The sequence below is a fragment of the Gracilinanus agilis genome, chromosome 2 (assembly GCF_016433145.1).
Source record: "Gracilinanus agilis isolate LMUSP501 chromosome 2, AgileGrace, whole genome shotgun sequence".
NCBI lineage: Eukaryota > Metazoa > Chordata > Mammalia > Didelphimorphia > Didelphidae > Gracilinanus > Gracilinanus agilis.
In genome coordinates this window covers 683855251-683872337 of record NC_058131.1, presented here as the reverse complement: position 1 = coordinate 683872337, position 17087 = coordinate 683855251, and the positions used below count along the sequence as shown (strand labels likewise).

Sequence of the window (17087 nt, the reverse complement as noted above, 5' to 3'; positions counted from 1 at the left end):
CAGCAAGTCCTTTTTTCCAAACCCTTCCCTAGAATCTTCTCAGGGTTTTGCACTCCTCCAGAGCCTCTTTTGAAGTCAGGGGTCGGCCAGTTCTTTTTTGTACAGCCAGAAAACTAAAAAGTTTTCATATTTTGAAATAAAATAACACTTATTTTAAAATGTAAAAATTATTCTTGATCTAATAAAAAAAAGTATATTTTACAAAAAATAGACAGAGTAGGTTTCTGGTTCTTGTTCAAAACTAAATTATAGCACTGATTACTAGGGAAGTCAGGAGACCCAACTCTGAGTACACTTGAACTCTTCCCTGGGGAGTAGCAGTCAGGAGGTTAAACTGTCAGCAGAAGGGCTGGAAACTGCTCCCATCTCAATTCACTGCCTGTTTCTGATCTCACTGTCTATCATAACTTTTTCTTCCCCACAGATAATGCCTATATTTGGATGACAATCAAAAGGCAACTTTATGGAAAAGAGGAAGCATCTGAAAAAGAGTGATTTTAGTGTGGGATAAAGGAAAGTTGGAAATAATACAGTCAAACCTCATTTCTCTGCTAATGGATCATATCCCTATTGTTCTGCTAGGGGGAAGCAATTCCAAGAGAGAGCAAATCTTATGTTGAGCTACTGGTATAAAATGTATAGAAGAGGGAAGCAGAGAATAGGTTTTTTCATCTAAGCCAGTGATTCCCAAAGTGGGCACCACTGCCCCCTGGTGGGTGCTGCAGAGATTCAGGCCAGCGGTGATGGCCACAGGTGCATTTTGGATGGTGGATTCAGTGCGGTAACCAATTTATTAACAAAAAAAGAAATCAATTGCAAATAGTCAATAGTGGTGATTTAAGATTACTGCTGATGAAAATAGAGCCGAGGATTACTAAACTGATAGCAGCACACCAGGTACATCCTTCTTATTAAGATGATTTTGAATGTTTTAACTTTTTTTGTATTACATTCTATTCTGAGTTCAATAAATAGTTTCATAATTTCAAAGTTCAATGTTTCTAATTTACAACTTTCTTTACTATATTTTACGAAAAAGGTAGCAACATCAATACATATATCTTTCCTATTAATTGCTATTAAAATTTAAAAAAAATTAATTTCCAGGGGGTGCTAAGTAATATTTTTTCTGGAAAGGGGGCGGTAGGCTAAAAAAGTTTGGGAACCACTGATCTAAGCAATCTCCTAGTAATCTTAAAACAAATTTTCACAATGTAGCTTTATTATTTGAAGTGAAATATATATGTTCCAAGTAAGACATATATTCAATTATAAGAATGAAATTATATCTCAAAGCTAAGTAAAATGTAGATTATCCAAACTTTGGTTCTTTTCCATTAGTATAGAGAACAAGTTAACTGTACTGACCATTTCACATAATAGGTTTGGTATCATCCTCCCCTCTTGCCTTCCAAACTGAAATTCTCAGATATGATTCTTAAGTAACTATTAATGTTATGTGAGTTTCCAAGTCTACATAAAAGGGCAACAGTTTAATCTGGAAAACTTTAATTATGGTATTAGGAGCAAGTAAATGTAGTTAATAGAAATTTTAACCATGTAAGGCTTTGCCCTAAACTCTTGAGGCAGGAGTTCTTAACCGGAGTTCACAAACCACTAAGGGCCCTGGGGATAAATTCGGTGTGTGTGTGTGTGTGTGTGTGTGTGTGTGTGTGTGTGTGTGTGTGTGTGTGTTCCNGTGTGTGTGTGTGTGTGTGTGTGTGTGTGTGTGTGTGTGTGTGTGTGTGTGTGTGTGTTCCATAAACTTGGATGAGAAATAAATTACATTTATTTTCACTTAGCTTTATGTGAAACTTAGCTTTTTCCTCAATTAGGGAGGAAACATTATCCTAAGAAGGGTGTATAGGCTTTTCTTGACAGCGAAAGCATCCTATGACACAAAAAGTCAGAAATCTGTGTTCTAAGCCTTAATCCCCCAGTCAGAAACTATGAAATTATATACCCCAAATGGAACACCGAGTATATATTGTCAGATATGTTGAAAATGTTACAGTTGAACTATTTTCTCCCTCTATACCTTAAAAAAAAATTATTTGTTCCAAGGGCTGGCTTGCTGGGCAGGGAAAGAGGGCAATGTCTATTCAGAAATGAAGGTGATATAAAAAACAAAAGATAATAAATTTTTTAAAAAAGAAAACTGATACCCACCGATAAGGAAGCCTCTCATAATAAGTCTTTTCCAAGGCAGCAAAGTGATATCTGGGCTTCAAGTCCATGGCAAGATGGGAGATCAAAGAGGAGCCATGTTTTTTGGTATCTACATCTCCCTGCAAGAAAAATAGCATCCTTTGTGACTGACCTTAATGATCTTGAGAAATGATATGCAAGCATATTCAGAGGTGTGTACCTATATGCATGATACAAGTATATGCTGTTAAGTGTCTATAACTGGAGTAATCATACAAACATGAATAACAAAAGAAGAACCGAGTCATATTTGAATCACAAATCAGAACGGTTTTTGGAGGTCAGGAGCTGTAGGTGGCCCCACCTTAGCTTTTGCACACAAAACAGTTTAGCAAATACAAAACTGAAAGATTAGCTCTTGCTAGTTAACGTGGCATGCTGGTGTAATTTTCTTTGCAGAGGGCCAAGAATAGATCTCATGACAATTGTGACAACCTGATATGGCCGGTACAAAATCGAATCAAATCTTCAAATACCAGATGTTTTCAGAATGTTTGTATGTAATATTCACAGAAGAATTCATTAGCCTAGGAGAAAGCAGGGGTGGGGGGCGGGGGGGGGGGGTGGGCAGCATTTAATGGGGAAGGGGACAGGGTGTCTAAAGACCCGAGTTCAAGTCCATAATATGTAACTTGGTGGCCTTGGATAAAGCATTTAACCCTTTTGTGTTAATCTGCTTCTCTGTAAGATGTGGTTGATAATACTTATTCTGACTTCTTTGTAGAATTGCTAGGGATTAAATGATATGTGAAAGTGCTTTGAAATCAGCTAGGTGAAATATGAATTAATTTTAAAAGGTCAAGGTGGCCCATAATTTACCTTTGTGGAAACAATCATCTCCAAGTTTACATGAAGCCTTATTGAATTTACATAATTTCAGTTTATACCATTTAGCCCCCAAAAGTCTATGCCTTTTTTATATAAAGTAAGCTCTGTCTTAAATTTGTCTTTTTCAAGCTTTAAACATGGGGCTCTGAATTTTTAATATTCTAAGACTTGGAGAATGTTTGTTTTATGTTTATGACTTTATGTGATTTTATATATCTTATTAATGATTTCCTATCTTCATATTTACACACTAAAGAAATCTTATTTTGGAATTGGTCCTACATATAAGCACCCATTCTTCCCCTCTGATCATTTTTGATATCTTGCCTAGTTCTTCACTAGTCTTGTACCATTTCCTAGGATGTACAGTGCACATGGCTCCAGTGTAAATGTTCAAAGGCTTCCAGATGTGGTTATATCATGGGTTTGTACAAGAGGAAGAGAAAGCACTGGCTTGTTTCCAGTTAATAATGCTGATGAAATCAAGCTAATTGCAGGCTGATATATTCAGGGCTCAGTTTACAGTGATATTGCAGGGCCATCGCTGATACACTCTTTTATGTCAAGAGTTTCAATGGTTTTCTCCTGAAGATGCTCCCATGCCCACTATTCAGGTCACTATGATACAGAGATGGGCTCTCAATGGTTTTGCTATCTGAGTACAAGCTCTGGCCTGTCCTTGTCATGGGAAAAAGCCTTCAAATATAGTTCAGGAACTCTGTACCTGTTACTCACAGTTGAGACTACCTAAGTTCAGGGTTTCTCATCAGATAGCTGGCTAAAAGGTGATTAATTTTCAGAAGCAGCCATTCAACAAGACTGTCATCTCTAGTGTAGAAAGGCTGCTATCTGTACCAGTCGAAGAAGTATCTACACTGAAAAAAATCACAGATCCCTGAGGTACCGTAGCACTTTACACTTCCTCCTACTGAAGTTTGCTGGACATTTTTTTTGACCAGATTCGAACTCTTTCCTGTTGGCTTAGCATTCTGTTCCTTATAAGAGCTGTTATGCCACATTGGGAGTTTCACTTGTTTACTCTCTTTGTGATCATTTATGTTAATGTCAAATGAGAACTGTCCAAGTAAAGAAATTCTAGAGAACCTCATAAATAAGAGGGTGACATTTCTCATGGCTCTTGAAAATGTCCAGGGAGGATGTGAGTTAGCTAAAATATGGTAAAACCTGGAACATTCAACGCAGATCACATAAAGCCCATTACTAAAACAAGATGATGTGCTTTTTAGAAATTTCATATGGACTTCCTCCCTCCACCCCCCAGAAAAGTTGTACATTTAGGAGAGTCAAGATTTCATATTCAGTCCTATTTTTCTATTCTTATTTGTAGAAGGGAAACATTTACATTTGTTTATGTTTTTAAACATGCTACATCATCATAATAAAGAAGTTTTTAAAAATCCCAACTAGAAAAGAACTACTCACAGAAGCATTCCCAAAGTTCCCCACACCCTTGGGCCATGGGGATGTCAGTAAGACATCAACACCTTTAAACTGTGAGGTGGACCGCAAAGCTGCCTGCAATGAGCACACATCCTTGGAGGTAAAGCTGTATGGAGGTGAAGGCTCAGCCAAGGACTCTGTCCCACTGAGGTATGCAATCTGTAATCCTGAGGCACCAGTGAAAACACCTTTTCTACCTACACAGGAGAAAAATTAAGTTTTAGACCGACTAGAAAGTAGAATTGCCATGGTGAATGGTCCAGCTACCTCAAGTACCTGCTTGTGTTTGTGAATCCCAATATCTGGGCCACTATACAACTATATTAAATGCTAATCATTTTTCAAGAAATAAGAGGGTTTCTTCTCCTCCAGAAAATATCAGATAAACTAGATCTGAGAGAACCACAGATCTAAGAAGACCTCAAAGGCATAGGTGAGAAGGCAATAAAGAAAAAATAACTATAGAAGAAGGCAGGGACTATAAAATATGTACTACTCATTGAGATGGGACGAAGAATCCAAGCCAGCGGGGGAGTAGAAGCAGATTAGAACTAGAAAGAAACTATACTTCTCTGGGAACTAGAGCACAATCTGAGTTGGGAAGGGGCTCGCCTTAGGTACATGGACGGAGAGGATGAACCAAAGGGAGTTAGTAAGACTCATATATTTTTTTTTTTTTAAATTTTAAACCCTTAACTTCTGTGTATTGACTCATAGGTGGAAGATTGGTAAGGGTAGGCAATGGGGGTCAAGTGACTTGCCCAGGGTCACACAGCTGGGAAGTGTCTGAGGCCGGATTTGAACCTAGGACCTCCTGTCTCTAGGCATGGCTCTCAATCCACTGAGCTACCCAGCTGCCCCCAAGACTCATATATTTTTAAGGCATATCTCTTATAGTAAAATCTGAATATGATCTATGGACCCATAAATCTATTATAAAAAGATTGGTTTAAATGCATTGCTATCGCTGGCTTACTAGAAGAAAAAGGATAGGGAAAAAAGACAAGGCCACAACCCTAAGTCCTTCACAGACAACAGACAAAGGCAGAAAGTGAGCTATATATACCATCACAATTATAAGAGGAACTACTCTGAGTCTACAGATCATGAGTCCCCACTCAAACAATACAGTTATCTGCATGTTTCATTATCACATCTTCAGGACCTCTGACAGGGACTCAGAAGGCCGTGTATTGACCATAAATCTTATGTAGATGGGAAGGAAGGTACTCAGACCTCCCAAGTTGTCCTTGGATCTGTTTAAATCCCAGAGGGGAAAAAAAAGACAACTAGAAAACACTGCTAAGAGTCAATAGATTTAAATTGTAAGACTTAAAGGAAACAACAAAGAAATGGAAAAACCACTGAACCTGAATGCTGTCGAATTTTAATGGCCAAGCATGGCCCCAAAGAAGACTTAGGGACTTTCCTCTCTTCTTTAAGGATGTGGAGATTTACATCTGTGGAACACTAGAGATCATGTTAAACTTAATCACTGTGATGGCTACTTTGGCTAAACAGTTGCAGAAATCATTCTTGTTCTTTGTTATAGGAAGAGAAAGAGGGGGAAGAAATGCTGGGAAATATAAGAGATGCAAAAATAAAATCTGTTACAAACACTATAAAAGTTGATGGTCATGTACTAGATGTGGTTTTTTTTTACTTGCAGTTACAACTCATGTCATTTCATTAGATGCATATGGTTCTCACAGATGTGGGCACTCTGCAATAGTGCTGGTTTCAGGCCATCCAGGCCTTCTCATCCTGCATGACTTTTACCTGTGTCCTCATCATTTCATAGTCTTTTTTCCAAAGTTAAGTAAAATGTTATTATTTCTTTAAAATGTAGATCAGTAGCAACTACATGCAATGTCTCGATACTCATGTAGGCTGTTTCTGCCATACTCTTCCCACATGGATGAGGCAGATATGATATGCTCAATGTTCAAGAAATTGCTTTCTGGAGCTATGCTCTTCTCTCTAGTTTCCATATGAAATGAGTTGGAACTTGAAAAAACAGACTTCAACAGACAGAGATGGACATGGCAGAGAAGAGCCAAAGGGAAAGTCAGCTCTAGGATCAGGAGACATGAGCAAAATAAGGCAGAGAGATGAGTGAGGGCAAGCTGAGAAAAGGAGTAGTTTGGATGAAGGGGAGTGGGCTAGAGGAGATTAGCCAGAAAGTTAGGCTGTAATGAGACTGTTAAGGGCCTTTAAATGCCAGGATCAAGAATGGGCACTTTATTCTGCAGGTAACAGGAAATGCCACTGAGGAGTTCTTGACAGGTATGACAATAGTCCAGGGTGTTACGAGGGACAGATCAGAGGTGGGCAATCAGGTGTGGGAACACTATCTAGGAATCTACAATAGTTTGGTGAGAAGATATGAGAATCTTGGACAGAGGACATAAGAAATATTGATGAGGTAGATGAGGTAGAATCAACAGTGTTTGGCAACTGTTTAGAAGTGTGGGTAAGGGGGAGGGAGAAAACAAAGATAATATTATGAGTTTGGAGGATAGCAAGACTATCAACACAAAGAGTTCTCTTTAGAGGAAGGGAGAAACTGGGAAGACCACCTAAATGAAGTTTTTGGCCCCGAGTTCTTAAATATGATGATACAAAGTATGGCTAATGAACTAAAAAGGTTTTAAGCTGGACCTAGCAACACACTGTGTGACCATTATCCAAAGGACCAGCCTACTTCAGGGGAGAGATGCTCACTACCAAGTTCTTGACCACTAGGTAATCACCTTTTTCAGTCAATAGCCAACTCATGAAACTGTCAATGAAGGCATGGATGGGGTTGTGATTTGAATTGGCAGAAGGAGTGTCCATATGGATGATTTCATAGATCCTTTAGAATCTTGAAAAAAAATCTCAGTTCATGAATGGCAATGAGTTATACTAAGCATTCTTCAGTTATCTCATTTGATGCCCAATTGATGTATTATTCACTTAATTTTCTGTTTTAAAGCCTTATTTAGGGAGCAGATGATGACTCAGTGAATTGAGAACCAGGCCTAGAGAAGGGAGGTCCTGGGTTCAAACCTGGTCTCAGACACTTCCTAGCTGTGTGACCCTGAGAAAGTCATTTAACCCCCATTGCCTAGCTCTTCTGCCTTAGAACCAACAATACATAATATTGATTCTAAGATGGAAGGTAAGGGTTAAAAAAAAAAAGCCTTATTTAAAAACTTACAGTATCCTGTCATTATTGTGAAGATCTTCATTGGAATCATTTAGGAGCTCTAACTGCACTGTTAGCTGCTATGACTCTAGCCCTAAGAATGGTTTTACCACACAAGACTGGGCTGGCATTCTCAGTTGGACTATAATAACTAGGCTGAGAACTGTCATACAAATTCCTTTAACTACAGAAGTATATAAAATAAGGAGGGATTAAAATAAGAACCACAAAATAGGAAGTAAAGGATTCCATACAACTATGCTGACTTCATCCCTTTCTAATGATCAGTCTTAGAGACTGAGAGTGATCCTGCCAGGCTGGGAGCAGGAGTAATTATACTTTAAACTGCATTGAATATATATGAATTTATACTAAGTACAACAATTTGGCACAATCTGTATGACCAGATATGTAGATGAGTCCCAGAGGGTGATTCTTGAATACCTGATGAAAGGAAATTCTAAAGCTTCATAGCAAAGCTAAAGATCAGTAAGAAGACATTTAGGGATAAAGAAAATGAATATTGAAAAAGGAGAAATTAAAAATAGCATGGAAAACTGGAATAAGCAAATGTGATAAAAAGGATATGTTAGCAGAGCAAGAGCAGGGAAAAAAAGGAGGAAGGCTATATAGCCCTAAGATCATGGTTTTTGGCAGAGAAATTGCCCTGATTCTCCTGTGTGACAGCAAGGCAAAGTTGCTAAGAGAGAAATTCCAGGGGATCTTCTCTGAGGGGGCTGCCTGTTGTTAGTCTCATTTCATCATAACCTCTTTCCCAGGGTCCACTCCTGCCACCTCTGTTTAATCCTTACCTAGGTAAGTAATGTTTTCAGCTAGTTCACATCCATCAACATCTGGGAAATACTTGACAGCTTCTTGGTTATTTGCACCGAGCACATAAGTTTGAATGGGTGCTTTGGGGAGGAAAATAGATAACAAGAAACATCATAACATTATTGGGCATTCTTAGCATGAGAAAATTTTTCTATGTGTGTGTAACACTCTTATCCAAAGGAAAAAAATCTGCATCACCGCCCCATTAGTAGCTCAATGAGATACACAAACTCCCCTCCAGGGTAGGCTCTGTGCCCAACATTAGACGTGGTTGCCATATAGGTACTTAGTAAAAACTTGCAGATGGATAGCTAAGCATTATTGGACAATGGAGACAATCAGTTTGCGTAATAAAAATCGATGCTGTAAATGACATGATAAATAGGACTAAAATTGGAAGAAGGAAGAGTCCCATGAGATTTTGTTTATCCACTTAATTGTTAATTTGTTAAACATATTACAGATGCTGGATTCACCACACAAAATTGACAACCAGTCAGTGACTTGAGCATCTCCCTCCCCACATGCAGGACACAGAGGATGTAAGCACCCTGAAGCTGTGTGACCCTGAGCACCTGTTTCATTTTTGTCTGTGTATCTCTAGTGCCCAGCAAATGGGAGGTGTTTAGTAAATGCCTGCTGAGCTGAGTGGATACAAAGAGGAAATCTTGAAGTAACAATACATGGATAAGACACACTAGGACCACAAATCCTGGGTACCTTGAAACATGCTTTACAGTAATCATTTCTGTACCTTTCTTGGCTCCTGTCTTGTATTCTTCCCATTCAGCATTTGGTGTTGAGCCAAAAAAATCACCTACACACAACAGCAGCTAAAATGAGATTTGAAAGCAAACAAATGTAACACAAATATAGCCGACACACAATCTTCAGATTTAATATATGGCAAATAGTCAAAATTGGGTTCTCAATCTGTGAATGTTTTATGGAATCTAAATCACGAATACAAATTATTCAAATTCCTAGTAGGCATGAATCTATATTGCCTTCCCCTTACCTACCAATTCAAATTAGGAGAAGGGGCTCAGTGGATAGTGTGCCAGGTCTGGAGTCAGAAGGATCTGGGTTCAAATCTGGCCTCAGATGTTTTCTAGCAGTGTGACCCATAGCAAGTTACTTAATTCTAATTTTCTAACCCTTATTGTCCTTCTCCCTTGGAATTGCTTTAGTATCAATTCTAAGACAGAAGGAAAGAATTAAAAAAAATTTGGAGAAGATGTTCTCCACAAACAAGTCTAGGGATCAGACTTATTGTTCCTTTACAGCAAATTATCCTCTCTCTCCTTAAAGACAGTCTTAGAAAGAAACACATCACAAAAATCAGACCATCAACATTCAAATCTCCAGGACAAGTCTCTAAACTTTCTTTTTTTTTTATTTTTTTAATTTATTTTAAACCCTTAACTTCTGTGTATTGACTTATAGGTGGAAGAGTGGTAAGGGTGGGCAATGGGGGGTCAAGTGACTTGCCCAGGGTCACACAGCTGGGAAGTGTCTGAGGCCACATTTGAACCTAGGACCTCCCGTCTCTAGGCCTGGCTCTCAATCCACTGAGCTACCCAGCTGCCCCCTCTAAACTTTCTTTTGACTGACTCTACCCAAATGGATCTATTCTACCTGGGGCGTTTGGATTGGATCTCTGGGGTTGTTCTATTATTGTTCTTTTCATGTTTCTAGGCCTCTGTCTCCTCATTTTCAAAAAAAGGCTACAATTGATCTGCAAGGTCCTTTTCAGCACTAAAATTTTACTATTATGTAATGAAGTCCAAATTAAAAAAAAAAACAACACCTTTCCTTCCATCTTGGAATCAATACTGTATATTGGTTCCAAGACAGAAGAGCAGTAAGGCCTAGCTAATGGGGGTTAAGTGACTTGCCCAAGGTCACCTAGCTAGGAAGTGATCTGAGATAAGATTTGAACTCAGGACCTCCTGTCTTTAGGGCTGGCTCTCAATCCACTGAGCCACCTTGCTGTCTCTGAAGTCTAAATTTCTAAGCATAACACTCAAGCCCTTTGAGACAGAAACCAGGTTGTTTCCCCCATTATTTGCTTTTCAACACTAATGAACAGTGTAACCTGGAGCAAATGGTTTGTTTTCTGAACTTGCCTACAAAATAGGAGTTGGGTATTACAAAGTCAGTTCTATGCTTTAGGTAGATTTAGGAAGATTCCTTTGGTAGCTGAATGAAGATAGACCGGAGGGGGAGAGACTTGAAGCAAGGAGACCCACCAGAGCACTATTTCCAGTCTAGATGTAAGGTGATAATGCCTCCAACTGAGAGGTGGCAGGAAAAGAGAAGGGCTCTAGATAGGAGATGCCACAATTGACAATGGTTGGCAAGAGACTGAATGTGGGAGGATGAGAACTAGGAATCAAGGACAACACACAGGTTGTAAATCTAGGTCACTGAAAGGATGGTGGAATAATTTTCAGAGGAAAAAAAGTTGTCAAAAGCCATGTTTAAAAAAATTACTATTTAGAAAATATAAATGAAAGAAATTCAGGTTCCACCCCATAGCCATCAGACTGGCAAAATTGACTAAAAAAAAACCCCAAACAAATAAGGCTGTGAGAAAATAAATAAATTAAGGCGCTTTTGGTGTAGTGATGAACAGTTCTCATCATTGTGGAAAGCAATTTGAAATTATCTCCCAAAAGTTATTTTAATCCAGTAATATTACTACTAGGAATATACCAGAGATCAAACCAAAAAGAAAAGAACCCATAAGTACAAAAATTTTCATAGTAGTTCTCTTTGTGGCGACAAGAAACTGGAAACTAAGGTACTACCCATCAACTGGGATGGCTGAACAAATCAGAGCATATGAATTAAAAAGCATACTATTGTACTTTAAGAAATGATGAAGATTTCAGAGACAACAATTTATAAAGTAACAACAACATGATAAAGACAAATTACTTTGAAAGATTTAATAACTCCAATCAACACAACTTCAATTCCAGAACACTTAGGAAAAAGTATTCTCTCTACTTTCTAAAAGAAGTGATGGAGTGAACTGGAAAGACCTCCAGGAATTGATGCAGAGCGAAAGGAGCAGAGGCAGAACACTGTACACAGAGAACAATACACTGTGGTAAAATAGAATGTAATGGACTTCTGTACTAGCAGTAATGTAATGACCCAGGATAAGTCTGAGGGATTTATGGAAAAGAACACTACCCACATTCAGAGGAAGAACTACAGGAGTGGAAACAGAAGAAAAACAACTGCTTGAACACATGGGTTGAGGTGGACATGATTGGGGATGTAGACTCTAAACTACCACACCAATGCAACTATCAACAATTTGGAAATAGGCCTTGATCAATGACACATGTTAAAACCAGTGGAAATATGCATCAGCCATGGGGGTGGGGGGAGAAGTCGGGGGGTGAAGGGGAAAGTAAGAGCATGAATTATGCAACCATGTTAACTTTTCTAAAAAATAAATACTAATAAATGTTTAAAAAAAATAAAAGAAGTGATGGACTAATGGTACATACTGAGATACATATGAACATGGAGAAATTTGTTTTGCTTGACTATACATATTTGTAATGAGGATTTTGTTTTTCTTTGTTTTTCAACTGGGGTAAGGGAATGTTGAAGGGAGAAAAAATGGATTTGCATTCATTGAAAAAGAAATTAATTCTAAAAATAAAAAGAAAGTATAAAGGAGAAGAAGTGATTGACAGTATCAAAGGCTATAAGGAAATTTAAGAAAGGATGAGGACTGAGAAAAGGCCTTTAGATTTGACAATTAAGCATCAATGGTAACTTTAAAAAAATGTAATTTTGACCAATATGACAGTAAAGGAAAGGGAAGTGATAAATGCTAGAGGTAATGTGGCAAAATTGGGACACTAATACATTGTTGGTGCAGTTGTGAACTGATCCAAGCATTCTGGAGGGCAATTTGGAACTATGCCCGAAGAGCTTTAAAACTTTGCATATCCTTTGATCTAGTAAAACCACCACTGATTCATCCCAAAGAAATCCAAAAAAAAGGGAAAAGGACCTATTTGAACAAAAAATATTTCTAGGAGCCCTTTTTCTGGTCAAAGAATTGGAAACTGAGGGGATGTTCATCAACTGGGGAATAGCTGAACAAATTGTGATATATAATCATGAAGGAATACAATTGTGCTGTAAGAAATGATGAACAGGATGATTTCAGAAAGGGCTGGAAAGATCTGCCTGAACTGATGCAGTGAAATAAAACCAGGAAAACAGTGTACACAGTAACAGGAATACTATGGAATGATCCACTATGAAAGACTTAGTTACTCTCAGCAATACAATGATTCAGGACAATTCTGAGGAATTTATGACAAAGAATGCTGTCAATCTCCAGAGAAAGATCTGATGGAGTTGGAGTGCAGATAAAGGAACACTATTTTACACTTTAGTTTATTTGTGTTTTTATTTTAGGGTTTTGGTTTTATACGAGTATCCTTTTACAATAATGAATAATATGGAAATATGTTTTTGCATGTATAACCCAAATCAAAGTGATTACCATCTTCAGGAAGGTGGAGGAAAGGGAGAGAGGGAGACAATTTGGATCTTATAACTTCAGAAAATTTATGTGGAAAATTGTCATTACCTGAAATTGGTAAAATAAATATCTTTACAAAAAAAAAGTAAGCTGAAATGATGAGGCTGGAAACTGGACCACAGAACATTTAGAAGGAAAGTGAGTGGAAGCATCGACTCTAGACAGCTTTCTAAATAAGTTTAGCCATGAAAAGCAGAAAAGTCATAGGAGAATAGCTAGTAAGAATGGACCTATTAAGTGAAGATTTTTTAAAGATGGAGAGATGTGTGTGACTGTAGGCAGCTACACTACTGTGTACTAGCTACTAAATTGTCAGCTCCTTGGGCAGGAAATTCAGCTTGTTAATTTTTGTGTCTCCACAGTTCTCTGTACAAAACGGTACTCAGTGTTTGCTAAATGTAGCCCAACAAACTTGCCAGAGTGAAAATATTCTTTGTTTCTGCCCAACAGTCTATGGGCTAGTTAAGTGAATAAATTATTATCTCTAAACATAATTCATCATGCCTTCAAACCTAGGTTATTACTGTATCTTCCTCTCCATGGCTACTAACTATACCTCAATAAATACTAAGTGTTTACCAAACGGAAGACACTATATTAAGTGATGAGATACAACAAGAGAAATAAAAGGGTGCCTGGCCTCAAGGGATTTATATTCTATTGGGGGTAGGATTATAATGTGCACAGAAAAGTAACTACAAAGTATATACAATATAATTTCAAGAAAGATCCAGCATTAAAAGCTGGGCCAATCAGGAATGACTAATTGTAGAAGGTGGCATCTGATGTGCTTTGAATGAAGCTATATAGTAGAGTTGAGAAAAGAGGGTACTCCTGACATTCTAGAATACTCATGCAAAGGTATGGAGATGGAAAATGAGGAAATGTCTTGAATTAGTTTAAACTAGAGAATTATGGAAGGAAATGACAAAGCCTAGAAAAAGTAGGTGAGTCAGACTATGGATAGATCTAGATGCCAAGCCCGATATTTTATATTTTATCCAAGAGGCAATGTGAAGCCAATGAAAACTGTTTAGTAGTTGGGTGATGTGGCTAGATCTGCATTTTAAGAATGTTAGTTTGTTAGCTGCTTGGAAAATGGATTGTAGAGGGGAGAGATTAAAATTTGGCACCTGTGCAAAGTCCTAGAGATAGGCAATGACAGTATAAAGTCGAGAATAAGTCTAATCATTCTGGAAAGCAATTTGAAACTATACTCAAAAGGTTACTTCAACCCAGCAATATTACTAGTAGGAATACACCTCAATGAGGCCAAAGAAAGAGGAAAAAGACCATATGCACAAAAATCTTCATAGCAGTTCTTTCTGTGGTGACAAACGAACTGAAATTAAGGTGGTAATCATCAACTGGGGAATGACTGAAAAAAATTATAGAATATGAATGGAGGGAAGAGGATGGACATGAGAGATAATTCTCCTGGAAAATTCCCAAGAAGACCTAGGAATTCATTCAATAAGAGGAGTCAAGAGAGAGGGAAGAGTAGAGGAACAATCCTGAATTTCTGAAGAATAGTGATGTCCTCAACAGAAATAGGGAAGTTTATATATAGGGTGAGGAAAGAATTGAATTTGATATTCCAATGGGACATCTAAGGAATATTTTCCAAAAGGCAGTTGGTGATGTGGGATTAGAACTTAGGAGACACATACATTTGAGAGGTTGTCTGCATAGAGATGATAATCAAACCATGAGAAGATGAGATCAAGGGAAAATGTAGAGAGAGAAGAGGAACCAGAACAGAACCTTAATAGTCTTTCAAAAACCTAGCTCAAAAATCACCCAAGATGATGAACTTTTCTAATTGTACTCCACTCTGATTTGTCGTCTATTACAGCAGGAAGGTGGTCCAGTGAGCAGAGTAGTCCCTGAAGTCAATAAGCCCTCCTCAGACACTTATTAGCTATATGAATCTGGGCAAGTCATTTACCCTCTGCTTCAGTTTCTTCTTCTACAAAATGGAGATAATAATAGCACCTATCTCTCAGGGATGTTGTAAAGACCAAATGAAATATTTTAAAGCGTTCTGCAAACCTTAAACACTATGTAAATTAGTCATATTGTTATGGCTCCTCATTAATGTTTCACTATAGTCACTTACATGGAATCTATCTACTGCTTGCCCTCCTCAATGATACCCTTGGAACCCTTATTTCCCTTAAAAATTGAGCTCAATCAAATACCACCTTGAAAACATTTTTCCTGATTTAAGAGGCCCTCTTCTCAAACTATTTTGTTTCATTTTATGTATATATTTTATATTAGTTTATCTGTGCACATGTCATTCAATCTGTACCTACTACAGGGCTGGGTTTACCATAGATTCTCACCCTGACCACAAAGCAGATTTATTAAATCAAGAACCACAAAGAAATTTAGTTTTAGTATGCTTTCCTGTAACAATGGCATTCAATTTCAATATGAAAAGAAACATCTTACATCAAAATTTCCACTTTTCTTCTGAATCCCACGAACTCTATTAAATAAAACATCAAATTTTCCTTCAACATCACCACAAGCCAACCTGTAAACAAGAAGTAAACATTAAATTAATCCAGTTAAGAACCTATAAAGTTCAATGCAAACAGTTCTTGTACTCACATGGATTTCTGATCCTTTTTATTAGGATTACCTCTGAGCTTAGTTCCATAACACCATTTGTCTGTGAGACATCTCAACCAGAATGTCCTGCTGTCACCTCAAACTCAACATCTCTAAAGCCAGCTCATCTTTCATCTGAAAAACTGTTTCTCCTTCTGTACTTCACCGTTTTCATCATATCATTCTTCCTGTTATCTCCACTCATCTATCTAAAGTTGAAGCTCAGTCCCCATAGAGGCAATGAGGATCCTTTTCTTTGTGTCCTTCGCACCTCTGCCATCTCCCCGATCCTGTCCCCGGTGAATCTCTCACGCCTCTGATCTTTCAGGCACTACTAGCTGTATGACCTTGGTCAAATCACTTAAACTCTGCCTCCTTTCCTCAACTATAAAAGAGTGCCTATCTCACAGGGCTGTTGTGGGGATCAAAACAAATCCTTAATTTTTTTCTTATACCCTTACCTTCCGACTTATAATTGATGCGAAGTATCGGTTCCAAGGTTAAGGGTTAGGCAACGGGGGTTAAGTGACTTCCCTAGAGTCACATAGCTAGGAAGTGAAGTAACATTTGAAAAGCACTATTCAAGCCTTCAAATCCCATATAAATGCTGTTATTCATCACTGAGTCCAAATTCATTTTCCCTCAAGAACACCGCACCCCTCAGCCTGGTCCAATTTCCCCCGTCTAACTACTATAGGGAAAGGGGGCTCTTGAGAGTGCAGGGTCCCCAACAAGGACTTGAGGAAAGGGGGAGGAGGCTGCATGGCACAGATAGAATGGCAGTGGGAGTAGAGATGCTTGGGAGGCGGAGGGAAGGGGGCAAGAAAGGAGTCTGGGGGGAATAGAGACGAGGGGGTCCCAGGGAAGATCTCAATGTGGGGAGACGGGGCCTGGCACATGGAGCAGAAGACAAGGGCCAAGAGCCGGATGAATGGAATTGGAGTGCCCCAATGAAGGTGGCCTCCAGAGGTAGCCCGCCGAAGCCCAGGGACGGCGGGCGCTTACCAACCCTCTCACCCTAGGATGCCCGACCCCCGCTCCCACTCCCCCAGCAACCATCCACGAGGTTTCCGGTTCCGGGTCACTCACAGACGCAGGGGCTTCTGAGCCATTTGGCCCAGCAAGCGCGGGACGGGAAACTGGTCGTGTAAATGAGGCCCCAGATCGCGCCTAGCCAAACGCGCAAGCCCAGTCTGACCGCCCCAGCCCCTCCCTCGGGGGGCGGAGCCTGTGCGCATTAATACGGGGCGCGTAAGAGGACAAAAATCTTCGCCTTCCCTGGCGTTCATCCGTGAGCACCGCTTCTGAGTCCAAGCGCTACTACCGATTTCTCCCCAAGTCGGGGCCTGAGGACAACATGGGCTA

At 38.9% G+C, this 17087-nt stretch overlaps 1 protein-coding gene across 2 annotated transcripts in view; it reads right to left on the bottom strand.

The window, feature by feature from the left end:
- CWF19L1 (CWF19 like cell cycle control factor 1) overlaps positions 1-16834 on the bottom strand; it is a 33959-nt gene extending 17125 nt beyond the window's left edge. For both annotated transcript variants that reach the window (XM_044662876.1, XM_044662877.1), the window contains exons 1-6: positions 16812-16834; positions 15561-15645; positions 9276-9354; positions 8500-8601; positions 4480-4694; positions 2170-2288 (exon numbers count right to left, since the gene is read on the bottom strand). In XM_044662876.1, the coding sequence (XP_044518811.1) occupies positions 2170-2288; positions 4480-4694; positions 8500-8601; positions 9276-9354; positions 15561-15645; positions 16812-16834 (623 nt within the window). The remainder of the gene's footprint in view (positions 1-2169; positions 2289-4479; positions 4695-8499; positions 8602-9275; positions 9355-15560; positions 15646-16811) is intronic.
- Positions 16835-17087: the final 253 nt, after the last annotated feature.